Source organism: Pristiophorus japonicus, chromosome 14, assembly GCF_044704955.1.
Source record: "Pristiophorus japonicus isolate sPriJap1 chromosome 14, sPriJap1.hap1, whole genome shotgun sequence".
NCBI lineage: Eukaryota > Metazoa > Chordata > Chondrichthyes > Pristiophoridae > Pristiophorus > Pristiophorus japonicus.
This window is the reverse complement of record NC_091990.1, coordinates 165023785-165041006: the sequence shown is the minus strand read 5'-3', so window position 1 is coordinate 165041006 and position 17222 is coordinate 165023785. Positions and strand designations below refer to the sequence as shown.

The 17222-nt window shown below is 47.5% G+C and overlaps 2 protein-coding genes across 4 annotated transcripts in view; both read left to right on the top strand.

Moving 5' to 3' along the window:
* gtf2h1 (general transcription factor IIH, polypeptide 1) overlaps positions 1-7941 on the top strand; it is a 95693-nt gene extending 87752 nt beyond the window's left edge. For both annotated transcript variants that reach the window (XM_070898656.1, XM_070898657.1), the window contains one exon: positions 7359-7941. In XM_070898656.1, coding sequence (XP_070754757.1) covers positions 7359-7445 — 87 coding nt within the window. In that variant the 3' untranslated portion in view covers positions 7446-7941. The remainder of the gene's footprint in view (positions 1-7358) is intronic.
* A 6474-nt stretch (positions 7942-14415) lies between these two features.
* Positions 14416-17222, top strand: part of hps5 (HPS5 biogenesis of lysosomal organelles complex 2 subunit 2) — a 56897-nt gene continuing 54090 nt past the window's right edge. The window contains exon 1 of one of the 2 annotated variants that reach the window (XM_070899783.1): positions 14416-14499. The gene's annotated coding sequence lies outside the window, so the exon portion shown is untranslated. Of the gene's footprint in view, positions 14500-14790; positions 14877-17222 lie in introns of those variants that run through there. The other variant, XM_070899782.1, reaches the window with a different exon arrangement.

The following is a 17222-nucleotide window of genomic DNA, read 5'->3' as shown; positions in this document are numbered from 1 at the left end:
AGGCTTAGTTTTGATGAGGTCCCACATGATAGATTGGTCATGAAGGTTAAAGCCCATGGGATCCAGGGCAAATTGGCAAGTTGGATCCAAAATTGGCTTGGAGGTAGGAAGCAAAGGGTAATGGTTGATGGGTGTTTTTGTGACTGGAAGGATGTTTCCAGTGGGATTCTGCAGGGCTCAGTACTAGGTCCCTTGCTTTTTGTGGTATATATCAATGATTTAGATTTGAATATAGGGAGTACGGTTAGGAAGTTTGCAAACGACACTAAAATTGGCGCTGTGGTTGATAATGAAGAGGAATTGGCTAGAATAGACTGGCGAATGATACTTAAAGGGTTGATGGTGTATAGGCAATCGCAAACATTTATAGATCACATGGATGAACTTCAACAATTGTACATCCCTGTCTGGAGTAAAAATAAAACAGGGAAGGTGGCTCAACTGTGGCTAACAAGGGAAATTAAGGAAAGTGTTAGATCCAAGGAAGAGGCATATAAATTGGCCAGAAAAAGCAGCAAACCAGAGGACTGGGAGAAATTTAGAATTCAGCAGAGGAGGACAAAGGGTTTAATTAGGATGGGGAAAATAGAGTACAAGAGTAAGCTTGCCGGGAACATAAAAACTGACTGCAAAAGCTTCTATAGATATGTGAAGAGAAAAAGATTAGTAAAGACAAATGTAGGCCCCTTGCAGTCGGAATCGGGTGAATTTATAATGGGGAACAAAGAAATGGCAGACCAATTGAACAAATACTTTGGTTCTGTCTTCACGAAGGAAGACACAAATAACCTTCCAATTGTACTAGGAGACAGTGGGTCTAGTGAGAAGGAGGAATTGAAGGATATCCTAATTAGACGGGAAATTGTGTTGGGGAAATTGATGGGATTGAAGGCCGATAAATCCCCAGGGCCTGATTGTCTGCATCCCAGAGTACTTAAGGAAGTGGCCCGAGAAATAGTGGATGCATTGATCATTTTGCAATGTAATACCATTGTTTAAAAGGGGAGGGAGAGAGAAAACGGGTAATTATAGACCGGTTAGCCTGACATCAGTAGTAGGGAAAATGTTGGAATCAAATAGCAGCGCATTTGGAAAGCAGTGACAGGATCGGTCCAAGTCAGCATGGATTTATGAAAGGGAAATCATGCTTGACAAATCTTCTGGAATTTTTTGAGGATGTAACTAGTAGCGTGGACAAGGGAGAACCAGTGGATGTGGTGTATTTGGACTTTCAAAAGGCCTTTGACAAGGTCCCACGTAAGAGATTGGTGTGCAAAATCAAAGCACATGAGATTGGGGATAATGTACTGGCGTGGATAGAGAATTGGTTGGCAGGAAGCAGAGAGTCGGGATAAACGGGTCCTTTTCTGAATGGGAGGCAGTGACTAGTGGAGTGCCACAAGGCTCAGTGCTGGGACCCCAGCTATTTACAATATACATCAATGATTTGGATGAAGGAATTGAGTGTAATATCTCCAAGTTTGCAGATGACACTAAACTGGGTGGCGGTGTGAGCTGTGAGGAGGATGCTAAGAGGTTATCCACTTTGGTAGCAAAAACACAAAGGCAGAATATTATCTGAATGGCGGCAGATTAGGAAAAGGGGAGGTGCAACGAGACCTGGGTGTCATGGTTCATCAGTCATTGAAAGTTGGCATGCAGGTACAGCAGGCGGTGAAGAAGGCAAATGGCATGTTGGCCTTCATAGCTAGGGGATTTGAGTATAGGAGCAGTGAGGTCTTACTGCAATTGTACAGGGCCTTGGTGAGGCCTCACCTGGAATATTGTGTTCAATTTTGGTCTTCTATTCTGAGGAAGGACGTTCTTGCTATTGAGGGAGTGCAGCGAAGGTTCACCAGACTGATTCCTGGGATGGCTGGACTGACATATGAGGAGAGACTGGATCAACTGGGCCTTTATACACTGGAGTTTAGAAGGATGAGAGGTGATCTCATTTAAACGTATAAGATTCTGACGGGACGGGACAGATTAGATGCAGGAAGAATGTTCCCGATGTTGGGGAAGTCCAGAACCAGGGGACACAGTCTTAGGATAAGGGGTAGGCCATTTAGGACTGAGATGAGGAGAAACGTCTTCACTCAGAGTTGTTAACCTGTGGAATTCCCTGCCGCAGAGAGTTGTTGATGCCAGTTCATTGGATGTATTCAAGAGGCAGTTAGATATCGTCCTTATGGCTAAAGAGATCAAGGGTTATGGAGAGAAAGCGGGAAAGGGGTACTGAGGTGAAGGATCAGCCATGATCTTATTGAATGGTGGTGCAGGCTCCTGTACCTATTTTCTATGTTTCTATGTTTCATGGCTGCAGGAGGATATCAATCTACTGGTCAGGTGAGCATAGCAGTCGCAAATGGAATTTAATTCAGAGAAGTGTGAGGTGATGCACTTTGGGAGGGCTAATAAGGAAAGTGTATACACATTCAGCGGTGGGCCACTTAATAGTGTAGATGAACAAAGGAACCTTGGAGTGCTTGTCCACAGATCCCTGAAAGTAGCAGGCCAGGTGGATAAGGTGGTTAAGAAGGCATACAGAATGCAAGCCTTTATTGGCCGAGGCATAGAATATAAGAGCAGGGAGGTTATGCTTAAATTGTATAATACTTTGGTTAGGCCACAGCTGGAGTACTGCATGCAGTTCTGGTTGCCATATTATAGGAAGGATGGGATCGCACTAGAGAGGGTGCCAGAGGAGATTTACTAGGATGCTGCCTGGAATGGAGAATCTTAGTTTATGGGGACAGATTGGATAGGTTGGGTTTGTTCTCATTGGAATAGAGGTTGTTGAGAGGAGACCTCATTGAGGCGTACAAAATATTGAGGGGCCTGGACATAGTGGATAGTAAGGGTCTATTTCCATTGGTGGAGGGGTCAATTACAAGGGGGCATAGTTTTAAGGTGGTTGGGGGAAGGTTTCGAGGTAATTTGAGGGGGGGGGGGGGCTTTACGCAGACGGTTGTGGGGATCTGGAACTCGCTGCCTGGAAGAGTGGTGGATGCAGAAACCCTCACCACGTTTAAGAGATGGTTGGATGGGCACTTGAAGTGCAGTAACCTGCAGGGTTACGGACCTAGAGCTGGTAATTGGGATTAGACTGGATGACCTTTTGTTCAGACGATATAATGGTAAGTACTGCAGGGAATCGAATACGGCCAGGGTGATCTCCTGGACTAGTTTCGATCGCCTGGGTCGGAGAGGGATTTTCCCAGATTTTTTTTCTCCCTAAATTGGCCTGGGTTTTTATCTGGTTTTTGCTCCTCAGGATATTGCATGGCTCCAGTTGGGGTGGAGTTTAGAATGTTTCAGTATAAGGGATGTCGCAGTTGTGTGAGGCGGATTGGTTGGACTGGGTGCTCTTTGCCTTTTCCGTCATTGTTCATAGGTTTATATGTAACGGTCAGGGCTGCTGACCAAGGGCCGTGCGGCTCTTTGTCGGCTAGTGCAGACACGATGGGCCGAAATGGCCTCCTTCTGTGCTGTAAATTTCTATGTTTCTAATTGCCCTTGAGAAGGTGCTGGTGAGTCACCATCTTGAACTGCTTCAGTCTGTGAGGTGAAGGTACTCCCACAGTGCTGTGGGGAGGCAGTTCCAGAATTTGACCCAGTGACGATGAAGGAACAGCGATAAATTTCCAAGTCAGGATGGTGTGTGACATGGAGGGGAACGGGGAGGTGATGGTGTTCCCATGCGCCTGCTGCCCTTGTCCTTCTAGGTGGTAGAGGTCGCGGGTTTGGGAGGTGCTGCTGAAGAAGCCTTGGCGAGTTGCTGCAATGCATCTTGTAGATGATACACACTGCAGCCATGGTACGTCGGTGGTGGAGGGAGTGAATGTTTAAGGTGGTAGGTAGCGTGCCAATCAAGCGGGCTTCTTTGTCCTGGATAGTGTCGAGCTTCTTGAGTGTTGTTGGAGCTGCATTCTTCCAGGCAAGTGGAGAGTATTCCATCACACTCCTGACTTGTGCCTTGTAGATGGTGGAAAGGCTTTGGGGAGTCAGGAAGTGAGACACTTGCCGCAGAATACCCAGCCTTTGACCTCTTGTTGCCACAGTGTTTATGTGGCTGGTCCAGTTAAGTTTCTGTTCAATGATGACCCCCAGGAAGTTGATAGTTGGGGATTCAGTGATGGTCATAGAAAATAGGTGCAGGAGTAGGCCATTTGGCCGTTCACCACCATTCAATAAGATCATGGCTGATCATTCCCTCAGTACCCCTTTCCTGCTTTCTCTCCATACCCCTTGATCCCTTTAGCCGTAAGGGCCATATTTAACTCCCTCTTGAATATATCCAATGAACTGGCATCAATGACTCTCTGCGGCAGGGAATTCCACAGGTTAACAACTCTGAGTGAAGAAGTTTCTCCTCATCTCAGTCCTAAATGGCCTACCCCTTATCCTCAGACTGTGTCCCCTGGTTCTGGACATCTCCGTCATCGGGAACATTCTTCCCACATCTAACCTGTCCAGTCCCATCAGAATCATGTAAGTTTCTATGAGAATCCCCTCTCATCCTTCTAAACTCCAGTGTATAAAGGCCCAGTTGATCCAGTCTCTCCTCATATGTCAGTCCCGCCATCCCAGGAATCAGTCTGGTGAACCTTTGCTGCACTCCCTCAATAGCAAGAACGTCCTTCCTCATATTAGGAGACCAAAACTGAACACAATATTCCAGTTGAGGCCTCACCAAGGCTCTGTACAACTGCAGTAAGACCTCCCTGCTCCTATACTCAAATCCCCTAGCTATGAAGGCCAACATACCATTTTCTGCCATCGCCGCCTGCTGTACTTGCATGCCAACTTTCAATGACTGATGAACCATGACATCCAGGTCTCGTTGCACCTCCCCCTTTCCTCATCTGCCGCCATTCAGATGATCTGCCTTCATGTTTTTGCCTCCAAAGTGGATAACCTCACATTTATCCACATTATACTGCATCTGCCACGCATTTGCCCACTCACCTCACCTGTCCAAGTCACCCTGCAGCCTTTTAGCATCCTCCTCACAGCTCACATCGCCACCCAGTTTAGTGTCATCTGCAAACTTGGAGATATTACACTCAATTCCTTCATCTAAATCATTAATGTATATTGTAAAAAACTGGGGTCCCAGCACTGAGCCCTGCGGCACCCCACTAGTCATTGCCTGCCATTCTGAAAAGGACCCGTTTATCCCGACTCTCTGTTTCCTATCTGCGAACCAGTTCTCTATCCACGTCAGTACATTACCCTCAATACCATGTGCTTTGATTTTGCATACCAATCTCTTATGTGGAACCTTGTCAAAGGCCTTTTGAAAGTCCAAATACACCACATCCACTGATTCTCCCTTGTCCACTCTACTAGTTACATCCTCAAAAAATTCCAGAAGATTTGTCAAGCATGATTTCCCTTACATAAATCCATCCTGTCACTGCTTTCCAAATGCGCTGCTATTTTATCTTTAATAATTGATTCCAACATTTTCCCCAATACTGATGTCAGGCGAACGGGTCTATAATTATCCGTTTTCTCTCTCCCTCCTTTTTTAATCAGTGGTGTTACATTAGCTACCCTCCAGTCCATATGAACTGATCCAGAGTCGATAGACTGTTGGAAAATGATCACCAATGCATCCACTATTTCTAGGGCCACTTCCTTGAGTATTCTGGGATGCAGACTATCAGGCCCTGGGGATTTATCGGCCTTCAATCCCATCAATTTCCCCAACACAATTTCCCGCTTCATAAGGATATCCTTCAGTTCCTCCTTCTCACTAGCCCTTCGGTCCCCTAGTATTTCCGGAATTCCTTCGTGAAAACAGAACTAAAGTATTTGTTTAACTGGTCCGCCATTTTTTTGTTCCCCATTATAAATTCACCAGAATCTGGCTGGAAGGGACCTACATTTGTTTTCACTAATGCCATTGAATGTCATGGGATGGTAGTTAGACTCTCGCTTGTTGGGGATAGTAATTGCCTGCCACTTATGTGGTGCGAATGTTACTTATCAGCCCAAGCCTGAATGTCGTGCAGGTCTTGCTGCATGCGGGCATGGACTGCGTCATTATCTGAGCAGTTGCGAATGGCACTGAACTCTGTGCAGTCATCAGCGAACATCCCTATTTCTGACTTTTTGATGGAGGGAAGGTCATTGATGAAGCAGCTGAAGATGGCTGGGCCTAGGACACTGCCCTGAGGAACTCGTGCAACGATTCCCATTGACTTCAGTTTTACTGGGCTCATTGATGCCACACTCGGTCAAATGCCACCTTGATAAGGGCAGTCACTCTCACCTCATCAATATCCATATACAACCACTTTCCAGCAGGGTCATTGGTAACGAAAAGGAGAGAAATTGATTTTCCCCTCCGAGGGAAATTGTAATGCCCCAGTTGCCACGGTAGCAGGAATCAAATGTGGGACCTTCCTGATCTGTGGATCAGTTCCACACTATCTTTCTTAACTAAGTCATTTGGGAAGCTGCTACAAGCTGGGTTTAGTGGGTAGGCGAAGAATAACAACTTGCATTTATATAGCGCCTTTAACGTAGTGAAACATCGTAGGCACTTCAGGAGCATTATCAAGATTTGACACTAAGCTACATGAGATATTCGAACAGATGACCAAAAGCTTGGTTAGAGAGGTAGGTTCTAAGGAGTGTCTTAAAGGAGACAGATAGTTAGAGAGGAAGAGAGTATAAAGGAGGGAACTGCAGAGCTTAGAGCTTAGGGCCTAGGTAGCTGAAGGCACGGCCTCCAATGGTGGAGTGATTCAAACACTGGTTAGGCCACAGCTGGTGTACCACTAGGAAGGATGTCAAGGCCTTAGAGAGGGTGCAGAGGAGAGTTAGCAGAATGGCACCAAGGATTAAAGACTTCAGTTACTTGGAGAGACTAGAGAAACTGGCGTTGTTCTTAAAGCAGAGAAGGTTGAGGGGAGATATCATGAGGGGTTTTGTTTGAGTAAATGAGGAGATACGATTTCCATTGGCAGTGAGGTCAGTAAACAGAACACAGATTTAAGGTGATGGGAAGAAAACATTTATAGAGAGAGTTATCTCAAATGCACTGCCTGAAAGGGTGGTGGAAGCAGATTCAAGAGTAACTTTCAAAAGGGAATTGGAAGACACAAAAGGATCTGGAGTTGACTTTGTGAATTATTCGCAGCTCAAGAAGTTTTTAGTATTGTCTGCTGTCTTTCAGGCTTGCAGCAGCAAAAAGTCTGTAGTGGACATTTGGACATTTCCGATTGCCCTGCACTTTGTAAAGCAGATCAACTGCGTGACACGGGTGGTATAACTTCATTCTAGCCTGGTTTGGATTGTGAAGTTTGTTCCATGTTTTACATCCTTTCTCTGTTGTCTTACAGTTGACCGGTCATTTAGAAGATATGCTACAGGTAGCCTTCAATAAGTTCCACACCTGGCAGTCAAAACGAATGCTGAAGAAGACGTGATGCTGTATTGTTTCGAGATGTGTGAGAGCGAGAGATAGTGTTGCCTGCAAAGTCCCAGCAGAACATGCTAGCAGCTCACCAACCTGCTATGCTGGACAGGGAACTGGGAGCCCTGTGACATTGAAGTGACTCGATGTAATTTACAGAGTTGAACATTGGGAGAAAGCAATGCAGTACGATGGACCACTCGGGGTGACACTCACCAACTGACCAAAACGGGAGCGAGCTACAGGACAAATTCCTGCAACACAGCTTGGGGAGACAGTGCTTCTGTGCACAAAGATTCTGTCAAATGATAACTGAGTATATTTAGAAATGGCTTTTCTAGCATAAACATTTTTTTCATTTTTGTGTACAGTTTTAAACAAGAATGGCACAATGTAAATGTGAAACTTTTTCAGAAGTGTAGCCCTCTGTTTTTTGGACCCTGTTTGTAACTGAGGCGATGGAAGATGTGGATATTTTAAATAAAGAATAAATGTGAAATTAATTTGAACTTTCTCGTGTTAAGAAATGTATTGTGATTATACACACTTTCTGGAACACTGCTCAATATTGTTTTGTATATGTGCGGGAATGAAAAGTGATTTTCGAAATAGTAAATTCCTGCCCCATATACCCCAGGATCCCTGGGTCCTGCTCCATATACCCCAGGATCCCTGGGTCCTGCTCCATATACCCCAGGATCCCTGGGTCCTGCCCCCATATACCCCAGGATCCCTGGGTCCTGCCCCCATATAACCCAGTATCCCTGGGTCCTGCCCCATATAACCCAGGATCCCTGGGTCCTGCCCCATATAACCCAGAATCCCTGGGTCCTGCCCCATATAACCCAGGATCCCTGGGTCCTGCGCAGTGTCCTGCCCCATATTACCCAGGATGGGGCAGTGTTGGTCCCAGGATCCTATATGATGTGCATCAGTTGCCCTTGCAGCTGCATAGTCCATACCCAGAATCTTGTTCAAAAGTATATTTCATAACTTGTACCCAGAAACGTATCTGATTGCATAACTGCCACTAACATACCCAGAATATTGTCGATGGAGCTGCGTTCCCTGCTTACTGCACTGAAGAAGCAGCTTAGATAACATGTTTAAGTCTCTGGAGTTGGGTTCAACCCACAACAATCCGATTCAAAAGTGAAATCGCTATCACTCAGCCAATACTGATACTTGACACAAAATGTTTTCCAATTTAATTTGAGTAAAGAAATTGTTTTTCTAGTCAGAGGGTAAGTACAGGCTCCACTAGGTGGACATTTGTAGAAGTCTAAGGTATTACACAAGAACATAAGAAATGAGCAGGAGTGGGCCACATGGCTCCGCAAGCCTGCTCCGCCATTCAATAAAATCTTGGCGAAAATTCAACCTCGACTTCCGTTTCTTGCCCGATTCTCATATCACTTGATTCCCTTCGAGTCCAAAAATCTATTGCTCTCAGCCTTCAATAAATTCCAAAAATTCACAACCCTCTGAGTGAAGAAATTTCTCATCAGTCCTAAATAGCCGACCCCTTATCCTGAGACTATGTCCCCTAGACTCTCCAGCCAGGGGAAACAGCATCTACCCTGAGTCCTGTCAGAATCTTACATTTCAATGAGATAACCTCTCATTCTTCTAAACTCGAGAGTACAGGCCAATCCTACTCGATCTCTCCTCGTAGGACAACCCTCTCATCCCAGGAATCAATCCCAGCGAACTTTCATTGCACCCCCTCCAAGTATATCCTTCCTTAGATACATAGATCAAAACTGTACACAGTACTCCAGCTATGGTCTCAACAAAGCCCTGTACAATTGCAACAAGACTTCCTTACTCGTATACTCCAATCCCTTTGCATTAAGGCCAGCATACCATTTGCCTTCCTAATTGCTTGCTGTACCTGCGTGATATATTTTCTGTGTTTCAGTTACAAGGACACTCGAATCCCTCTGAACACCAACATTTAATAGTTTCTCACCATCTTAAAAAAAATACTAATTTCCCCACATTATGCTCTATCTGCCACCTTTCCCACTCACTTTACCTGTCTATATCCCTTTGCAGACTCTGTGTCCTCGTCGCTTGATTACAAAGGTGGGCAGCGGAAACGTTAAAAGGACACCCTCAAAGCCTCCCGGATAAAGTGCAACATCCCCACTGACACCTGGGTGTCCCTGGCCAAAGACCGCCCTAAGTGGAGGAAGTGCATCCGGGAGGGCATCGGGCACTTCAAGGCTCGACACCGAGAGTATACAGAAACCAAACGCAGGCAGCGGAAGGAGCGTGTGGCAAACCAGTCCCACCCACCCTTCAACAACTATCTGTCCCACCTGTGACAGAGTCTGTGGCTCTCGTATTGGACTGTTCAGCCACCTAAGGACTCACTTCAGGAGTGGAAGCAAGTCTTCCTCGATTCCAAGGGACTGCCTATGATGATTACATCACCCAAATCACATATCTTTGAAAGTTTGGACAGTTATTTGTTTCTTATGGTTTAAAGACCAAAAGCAAACCAAACAATGGAAACAGTGAAAGCAGAGAACACTTTCTACTAATCAGCTTGTGGGGAAGAGGTATGGAGGTCAGTTCAAAGATCATTGCGCTCGTTCTGCAGCAGCCTTCTGGGCATCTTTCAAGTAAGCTGTGATCAATGGTATTTGCAAAGCACCCACAAGGTGTATTCACACACTTACCAAGTATTACCTGCTAAATTTGGACTGCTGCACACGATTCAGTCTTTAGCAGATTTGACATGACGACTGTTAAGCCTCTTCTGCAGGGGCCTCCCTTTTGCAAATATATGGAGAATATTGAATAAAGATGATAATTACCTATAATGACCTGCGGAGTCATCATTTTGCAAACAATATGAATGCTTCACATACCACAATCCTACTCCACCATCCCTTCAGGCACTTAAAGAACAAATTACATTTATAAGTACCTTTAAGATAGCAAAATGTCCCAGGGCACACCTCAAAAGACACGGGGAATTTGGTTACCATGCAAGAATTGTGGGAAAGTAGGGATAGTGACCAAAGGTGAGGTTGGAGAGTGAGATTTTGAGGATGTTTTGAAGTAAGGTGGAGGACTTTTGAGAAAGCATTACAGAAAATGGGGCTGTAATGATGCAGGCCCTACCATCATTACCATAGGCAGTCCCTCGAAGCGAGGATGACATGCTTCCAAGCCAAAAGGTACCTAATATTCCGGATCCTGAACTACATCATGAAGGGTGGAAGATGCCTGTGCGTGGATTGTTTTAACGTGTGGTGGCCGTTGCACACCAGCCACCACACGGGCTTGACAGAGCTAGGTCTTGGTCCAGTAACACGGATTAACCAAGACGATCGGAGACTAACTCTGCTGCACGGACCGAGCGCGCACACATATCGCAGTGTGGGCTGGCCCGTGCTGCCCCTGGGCCCTCGCCTCTCCTGGGTCCCAATCACATTGCTCCACGATCACTCGCCGCTCCTTCGCTCTGACCTCCTCCATAGAAACATAGAAAATAGATGCAGGAGTAGGCCATTCGGCCCTTCGAGGCTGCACCACCATTCAATAAGATCATAGCCGATCATTCTCTCAGTACCCCTTTCCTGCTTTCTCTCCATATCCCTTGATCCCTTTAGCTGTAAGGGCCATATCTAACTCCCTCTTGAATATATCCAATGAACTGGCATCAACAACTCTCTGCAGTAGGGAATTCCACAGGTTAACAACTCTGAGTGGAGAAGTTTCTCCTCATCTCAGTCCTAAATGGCTTACCCCTTATCCTTAGACTATGTCCCCTGGTTCTGGACTTCCCCAACATCGGGAACATTCTTCCTGCATTTAACCTGTCCAATCCCGTCAGAATTTTATATGTTTCTATGAGATCCCCTCTCATCCTTCTAAACTCCAGTGAATACAGGACCAGTCAATCCAGTCTCTCCTCATATGTCAGTCCTGCCATCCCGGGAATCAGTCTGGTGAACCTTTGCTGCACTCCCTCAATAGCAAGAACGTCCTTCCTCAGATTAGGAGACCAAAACTGAACACAATATTCCAGCTGAGGCCTCACCAAGGCCCTGTACAACTGCAGTAAGACTTCCCTGCTCCTAGACTCAAATCCCCTAACATTCCATTTGCCTTCTTCACCACCTGCTGAATCTGCATGCCAACTTTCAATGACTGATGTACCATGACACCCAGGTCTTGCTGCACCTAATATGGTGGAATTCTGCATTAGGATGGAGAATGAAACAGTTAATTCAGAGACCATGGTCCAGAACTTAAAGAAGGGTAACTTTGAAGGTATGAGGCGTGAATTGGCTAGGATAGATTGGCGAATGATACTGAAGGGGTTGACTGTGGATGGGCAATGGCAGACATTTAGAGACCGCATGGATGAACTACAACAATTGTACATTCCTGTCTGTCGTAAAAATAAAAAAGGGAAGGTGGCTCAACCGTGGCTATCAAGGGAAATCAGGGATAGCATTAAAGCCAAGGAAGTGGCATACAAATTGGCCAGAAATAGCAGAGAACCCGGGGACTGGGAGAAATTTAGAACTCAGCAGAGGAGGACAAAGGGTTTGATTAGGGCAGGGAAAATGGAGTACGAGAAGAAGCTTGCAGGGAACATTAAGACGGATTGCAAAAGTTTCTATAGATATGTAAAGAGAAAAAGGTTAGTAAAGACAAACGTAGGTCCCCTGCAGTCAGAATCAGGGGAAGTCATAACGGGGAACAAAGAAATGGCGGACCAATTGAACAAGTACTTTGGTTCGGTATTCACTGAGGAGGACACAAACAACCTTCCGGATATAAAAGGGGTCGGAGGGTCTAGTAAGGAGGAGGAACTGAGGGAAATCCTTATTAGCCGGGAAATTGTGTTGGGGAAATTGATGGGATTGAAGGCCGATAAATCCCCAGGGCCTGATGGACTGCATCCCAGAGTACTTAAGGAGGTGGCCTTGGAAATAGTGGATGCATTGACAGTCATTTTCCAACATTCCATTGACTCTGGATCAGTTCCTATGGAGTGGAGGGTAGCCAATGTAACCCCACTTTTTAAAAAAGGAGGGAGAGAGAAAACAGGGAATTACAGACCGGTCAGCCTGACATCGGTAGTGGGTAAAATGATGGAATCAATTATTAAGGATGTCATCGCAGTGCATTTGGAAAGAGGTAATATGATAGGTCCAAGTCAGCATGGATTTGTGAAAGGGAAATCATGCTTGACAAATCTTCTGGAATTTTTTGAGGATGTTTCCAGTAGAGTGGACAAGGGAGAACTAGTTGATGTGGTGTATTTGGACTTTCAGAAGGCTTTCGACAAGGTCCCACACAAGCGATTAATGTGCAAAGTTAAAGCACATGGGATTGGGGGTAGTGTGCTGACGTGGATTGAGAACTGGTTGTCAGACAGGAAGCAAAGAGTAGGAGTAAATGGGTACTTTTCAGAATGGCAGGCAGTGACTAGTGGGGTACCGCAAGGTTCTGTGCTGGGGCCCCAGCTGTTTACATTGTACATTAATGATTTAGACAAGGGGATTAAATGTAGTATCTCCAAATTTGCGGATGACACAAAGTTGGGTGGCAGTGTGAGCTGCGAGGAGGATGCTATGAGGCTGCAGAGTGACTTGGATAGGTTAGGTGAGTGGGCAAATGCATGGCAGATGAAGTATAATGTGGATAAATGTGAGGTTATCCACTTTGGTGGTAAAAACAGAGAGACAGACTATTATCTGAATGGTGACAGATTAGGAAAAGGGGAGGTGCAACGAGACTTGGGTGTCATAGTACATCAATCATTGAAAGTTGGCATGCAGGTACAGCAGGCGGTTAAGAAAGCAAATGGCATGTTGGCCTTCATAGCGAGGGGATTTGAGTACAGGGGCAGGGAGATGTTACTACAGTTGTACAGGGCCTTGGTGAGGCCACACCTGGAGTATTGTGTACAGTTTTGGTCTCCTAACTTGAGGAAGGACATTCTTGCTATTGAGGGAGTGCAGCGAAGGTTCACCAGACTGATTCCCGGGATGGCGGGACTGACCTATCAAGAAAGACTGGATCAACTGGGCTTGTATTCACTGGAGTTCAGAAGAATGAGAGGGGACCTCATAGAAACGTTTAAAATTCTGACGGGGTTAGACAGGTTAGATGCAGGAAGAATGTTCCCAATGTTGGGGAAGTCCAGAACCAGGGGACACAGTCTAAGGATAAGGGGGAAGCTATTTAGGACTGAGATGAGGAGGAATTTCTTCACCCAGAGAGTGGTGAACCTGTGGAATTCTCTACCACAGAAAGTTGTTGAGGCCAATTCACTAAATATATTCAAAAAGGAGTTAGATGAAGTCCTTACTACTCGGGGGATCAAGGGGTATGGTGAGAAAGCAGGAATGGGGTACTGAAGTTGCATGTTCAGCCATGAACTCATTGAATGGCGGTGCAGGCTTGAAGGGCCGAATGGCCTACTCCTGCACCTATTTTCTGTGTTTCTATGTTTCTATGACCTGTTTATCCCGACTCTCTGCTTCCTGTCTGCCAACCAGTTCTCTATCCACGTCAGTACATTACCCCCAATACCATGTGCTTTGATTTTGCACACCAATCTCTTGTGTGGGACTTTGTCAAAAGCCTTTTGAAGGTCCAAATACACCACATCCACTGGTTCTCCCTTGTCCAATCTACTAGTTACACCCTCAAAAAATTCCAGAAGATTTGTCGAGCATGATTTCCCTTTCATAAATCCATGCTGACTTGGACCGATCCTGTCACTGCTTTCCAAATGCCCTGCTATTTCATCCTTAATAATTGATTCCAACATTTTCCCCACTACTGATGTCAGGCTAACCGGTCTATAATTACCTGCTTTCTCTCTCCCTCCTTTTTTTGAACAGTGGTGTTACATTAGCGACCCTCCAGTCCATAGGAACTGATCCCGAGTCGATAGACCTCGCCCCCCTCCCCCTGTACCCGCCCACACTGCAGTCAGCCGTTGCCCTCGTGCCGCCGCACGCTGCTCAGTGGGAGGCCCCATCGCGGGTGGTGCAGCAGCGGTGGGTCCTCACTGGAAACAGCGGAGGGTATGTTGGCTTTGTGCGAACTGAGGCCGCGGAGGGATTGGGGCTTGGGACACGACAGGGTGGAGGGGGAAGTTGTGAGTCAGTTTGTGTCGCTGAGACCATCTCGGGGAGTGTCGGAGCCTGGCATTGGGAAAGGGCTCAGCAAATATTGCCGGGGCCGTGGGGAAACAGGCTGCACACACAGGCGGCCATGTTGTGGCCGTGCCCGGGGGGCGGGGCCTGCTCGGGGGGCGTGGCCAGGGGCGGGGCCTGTCCAGGGGGCGGGGCCTGTGTGGGGAAGCCCGCGGCGGCGGGGGGCGGGCCCTGAGCCGGGTGATCGCAGCGGGGCTGGAGCCGGGACAGAGCGGAGCGGTCAGTGGCCTGAGGGACAGCACCAGGTAGGGGGCCGGGCGGCACTGCGGGCCGGGGTGTCTGCACCATTGGGCCGGGAATCCCCTGACCCTGTGACTGGGAGGCCCCGGGTCCGCAGCGCTTCCAGAATCTTCCGTTGTCCCCAAAGCCCAGGAACTGAAAGTGACTGGACCCGCCCCCCCCCCTCAGACTGTGGGACAATCCGTTCCCCCCTGTCTCCCCCAGACTGTGGGACAATCCGTCCCCCCCCCCTCCCAGACTGTGGGACAATCCGTCCCCACCCCCCCCAGACTGTGGGACAATCCGTCCCCGTCCTCCCCCCCCTCCCAGACTGTGGGACAATCCGTCCCCCCCTCCCCAGACTGTGGGACAATCCGCCCCCCCCTCCCAGACTGTGGGACAATCTACCCCCCCCCCCCCCTCCCAGACTGTGGGACAGTCCGTCCGTCCCCCCCTCCCAGACTGGGACAATCCGTCTCCCCCTCCCCCCCTCCCAGACTGTGGGACAATTCGCCCCCCCCCCCCCCAGACTGTGGGACAATCCGTCGTCCCCCCCCCCCGGACTGTGGGACAATCCGTCCCCCCCCCTCCCAGACTGTGGGACAATCTCCCCCCCCCCCCCCCTCCTCAGACTGTGGGACAATCTCCCCCCCCCCCTCCTCAGACTGTGGGACAGTCCGGCCCCCCCCCCCCCCCCCAGACTGTGGGACAATCCGTCCGTTCCCCCCGACTGTGGGAATTGCACTCCATGCACTTGCCCCGGGATATATCACCCTCCTCCCTCACGCTGGCATATAATACTGCCCCTGTTGCACCAGCTGTAAGCCTTTCCCCCCCCCAGTGACCGTGTGATAGTCCCATCCTACTCACTGGGAGATTCTGCCCTCCTTAACTCACCCTCTCTGGATATTGCCCCCTCCTTCACCCTGTGGGATTTAACGCCGCTCTCAGTTCTGCAACTGTCGAATATCTCACTCCCTGGTCACTGACTTTGGGGTATTCCTGCACTGCGCATTACACCACCCTGCACATATATTGCACCGTCCCAACACGCCCAGTGTTATCCCTCCCTCTGCTGCAGGTTGCTACTCATTCGTCCACATGGTTATTGTGGTCATTTCCATACGCTTCATCTCTGAGAAATCCCACCCTCCCGTGTGAGCGATGCTGCCCACCCTGTCTGTTGTCTGTGAAATATCCTGCCCTTGCCATGTGTGGAATATATTTCCCACCATATCCCAGGAACTATTTTTTTTGTAAATACCCCCTAACTTGATGTGTGTGTAGGATATGTGATTCTGTGTGATTGCTCGTGTAATGTATACAACCCCACCATGCATTGTCTTAGTGAGGGATATTACATAAGAACATGAGAAATAGAAACAGGAGTCGGCCATTTAGCCCCTCGAGCCTGCTCCGCCATTTAATACGATCATGGCTGATCCGATCATGGACTCAGTTCCACTTCCCTGCCCACTCCCCATCACCCTTAATCCCTGATCAGGTGTATATTAACTCTCTCATTACCTGAATGTGGGCTATCATTTGCTGTCTATGCCACATGTGGTGTCCTGACATTGCTCATGTGCAATATCTGGCTCCCTGCACTGCCCTGTATGCGATATCCAGCCTCTCTGTGCTGTTGGAGTGTGTGATATATATTGTCCTCCGACACCGAAGATGTGCAGGGTATTTATCTGCCTGCAGTCACCAGCTGTGCTGCCAATGTGTGCAGTACTGGGCCCTCTGAACTGTCTATATCTGGAATATCTGACTTGTATATCACATGTCAAACACCCACCCATTCTGCCTGAATGGTGCTAGTTGATTAGATTTTGTCTGAAGATAGGTTAGATATTTTTTTTTTCAAACAGTTATGAAGTATTATACAGCTGGTGGATTTGGTTGGTGAGGGCTGTGTTAGACCAGTTGGTTCGGTAGAATTTCTGCTGGCTCAGTTGGTTGGACAGCACGGGGCAATGATGGGTCAGTTGCAGTGGGCCTGTACTGTGTTGTTTAATATTTCAGTTTTTACAGTGAGAGTATTGTTTAACACCTGTTATGTCAAAGCCAGGACGAGGAAGGAAATGGATGTCACATGCAGCTGCTCGCAGGAGCCAAGATTAGAAATACTCAAAGGGCTTCTCGCATCTACCAATTACTGCTCTCCGATAATTAGAATCATAAGATCAAATCATATGAACACGATAGACATGAAAAGACCAGTTTGCCCATTGAGGATGGCCCATACAGTCAGGGCGCGACTGAGCATTATAGAAACATAGAAATTTACAGCGCAGAAGGAGGCCATTTCCTTCCCATCGTGACTGCGACGGCCGACAAAGAGCCACACGTTCCTTGGTTAGCAGCCC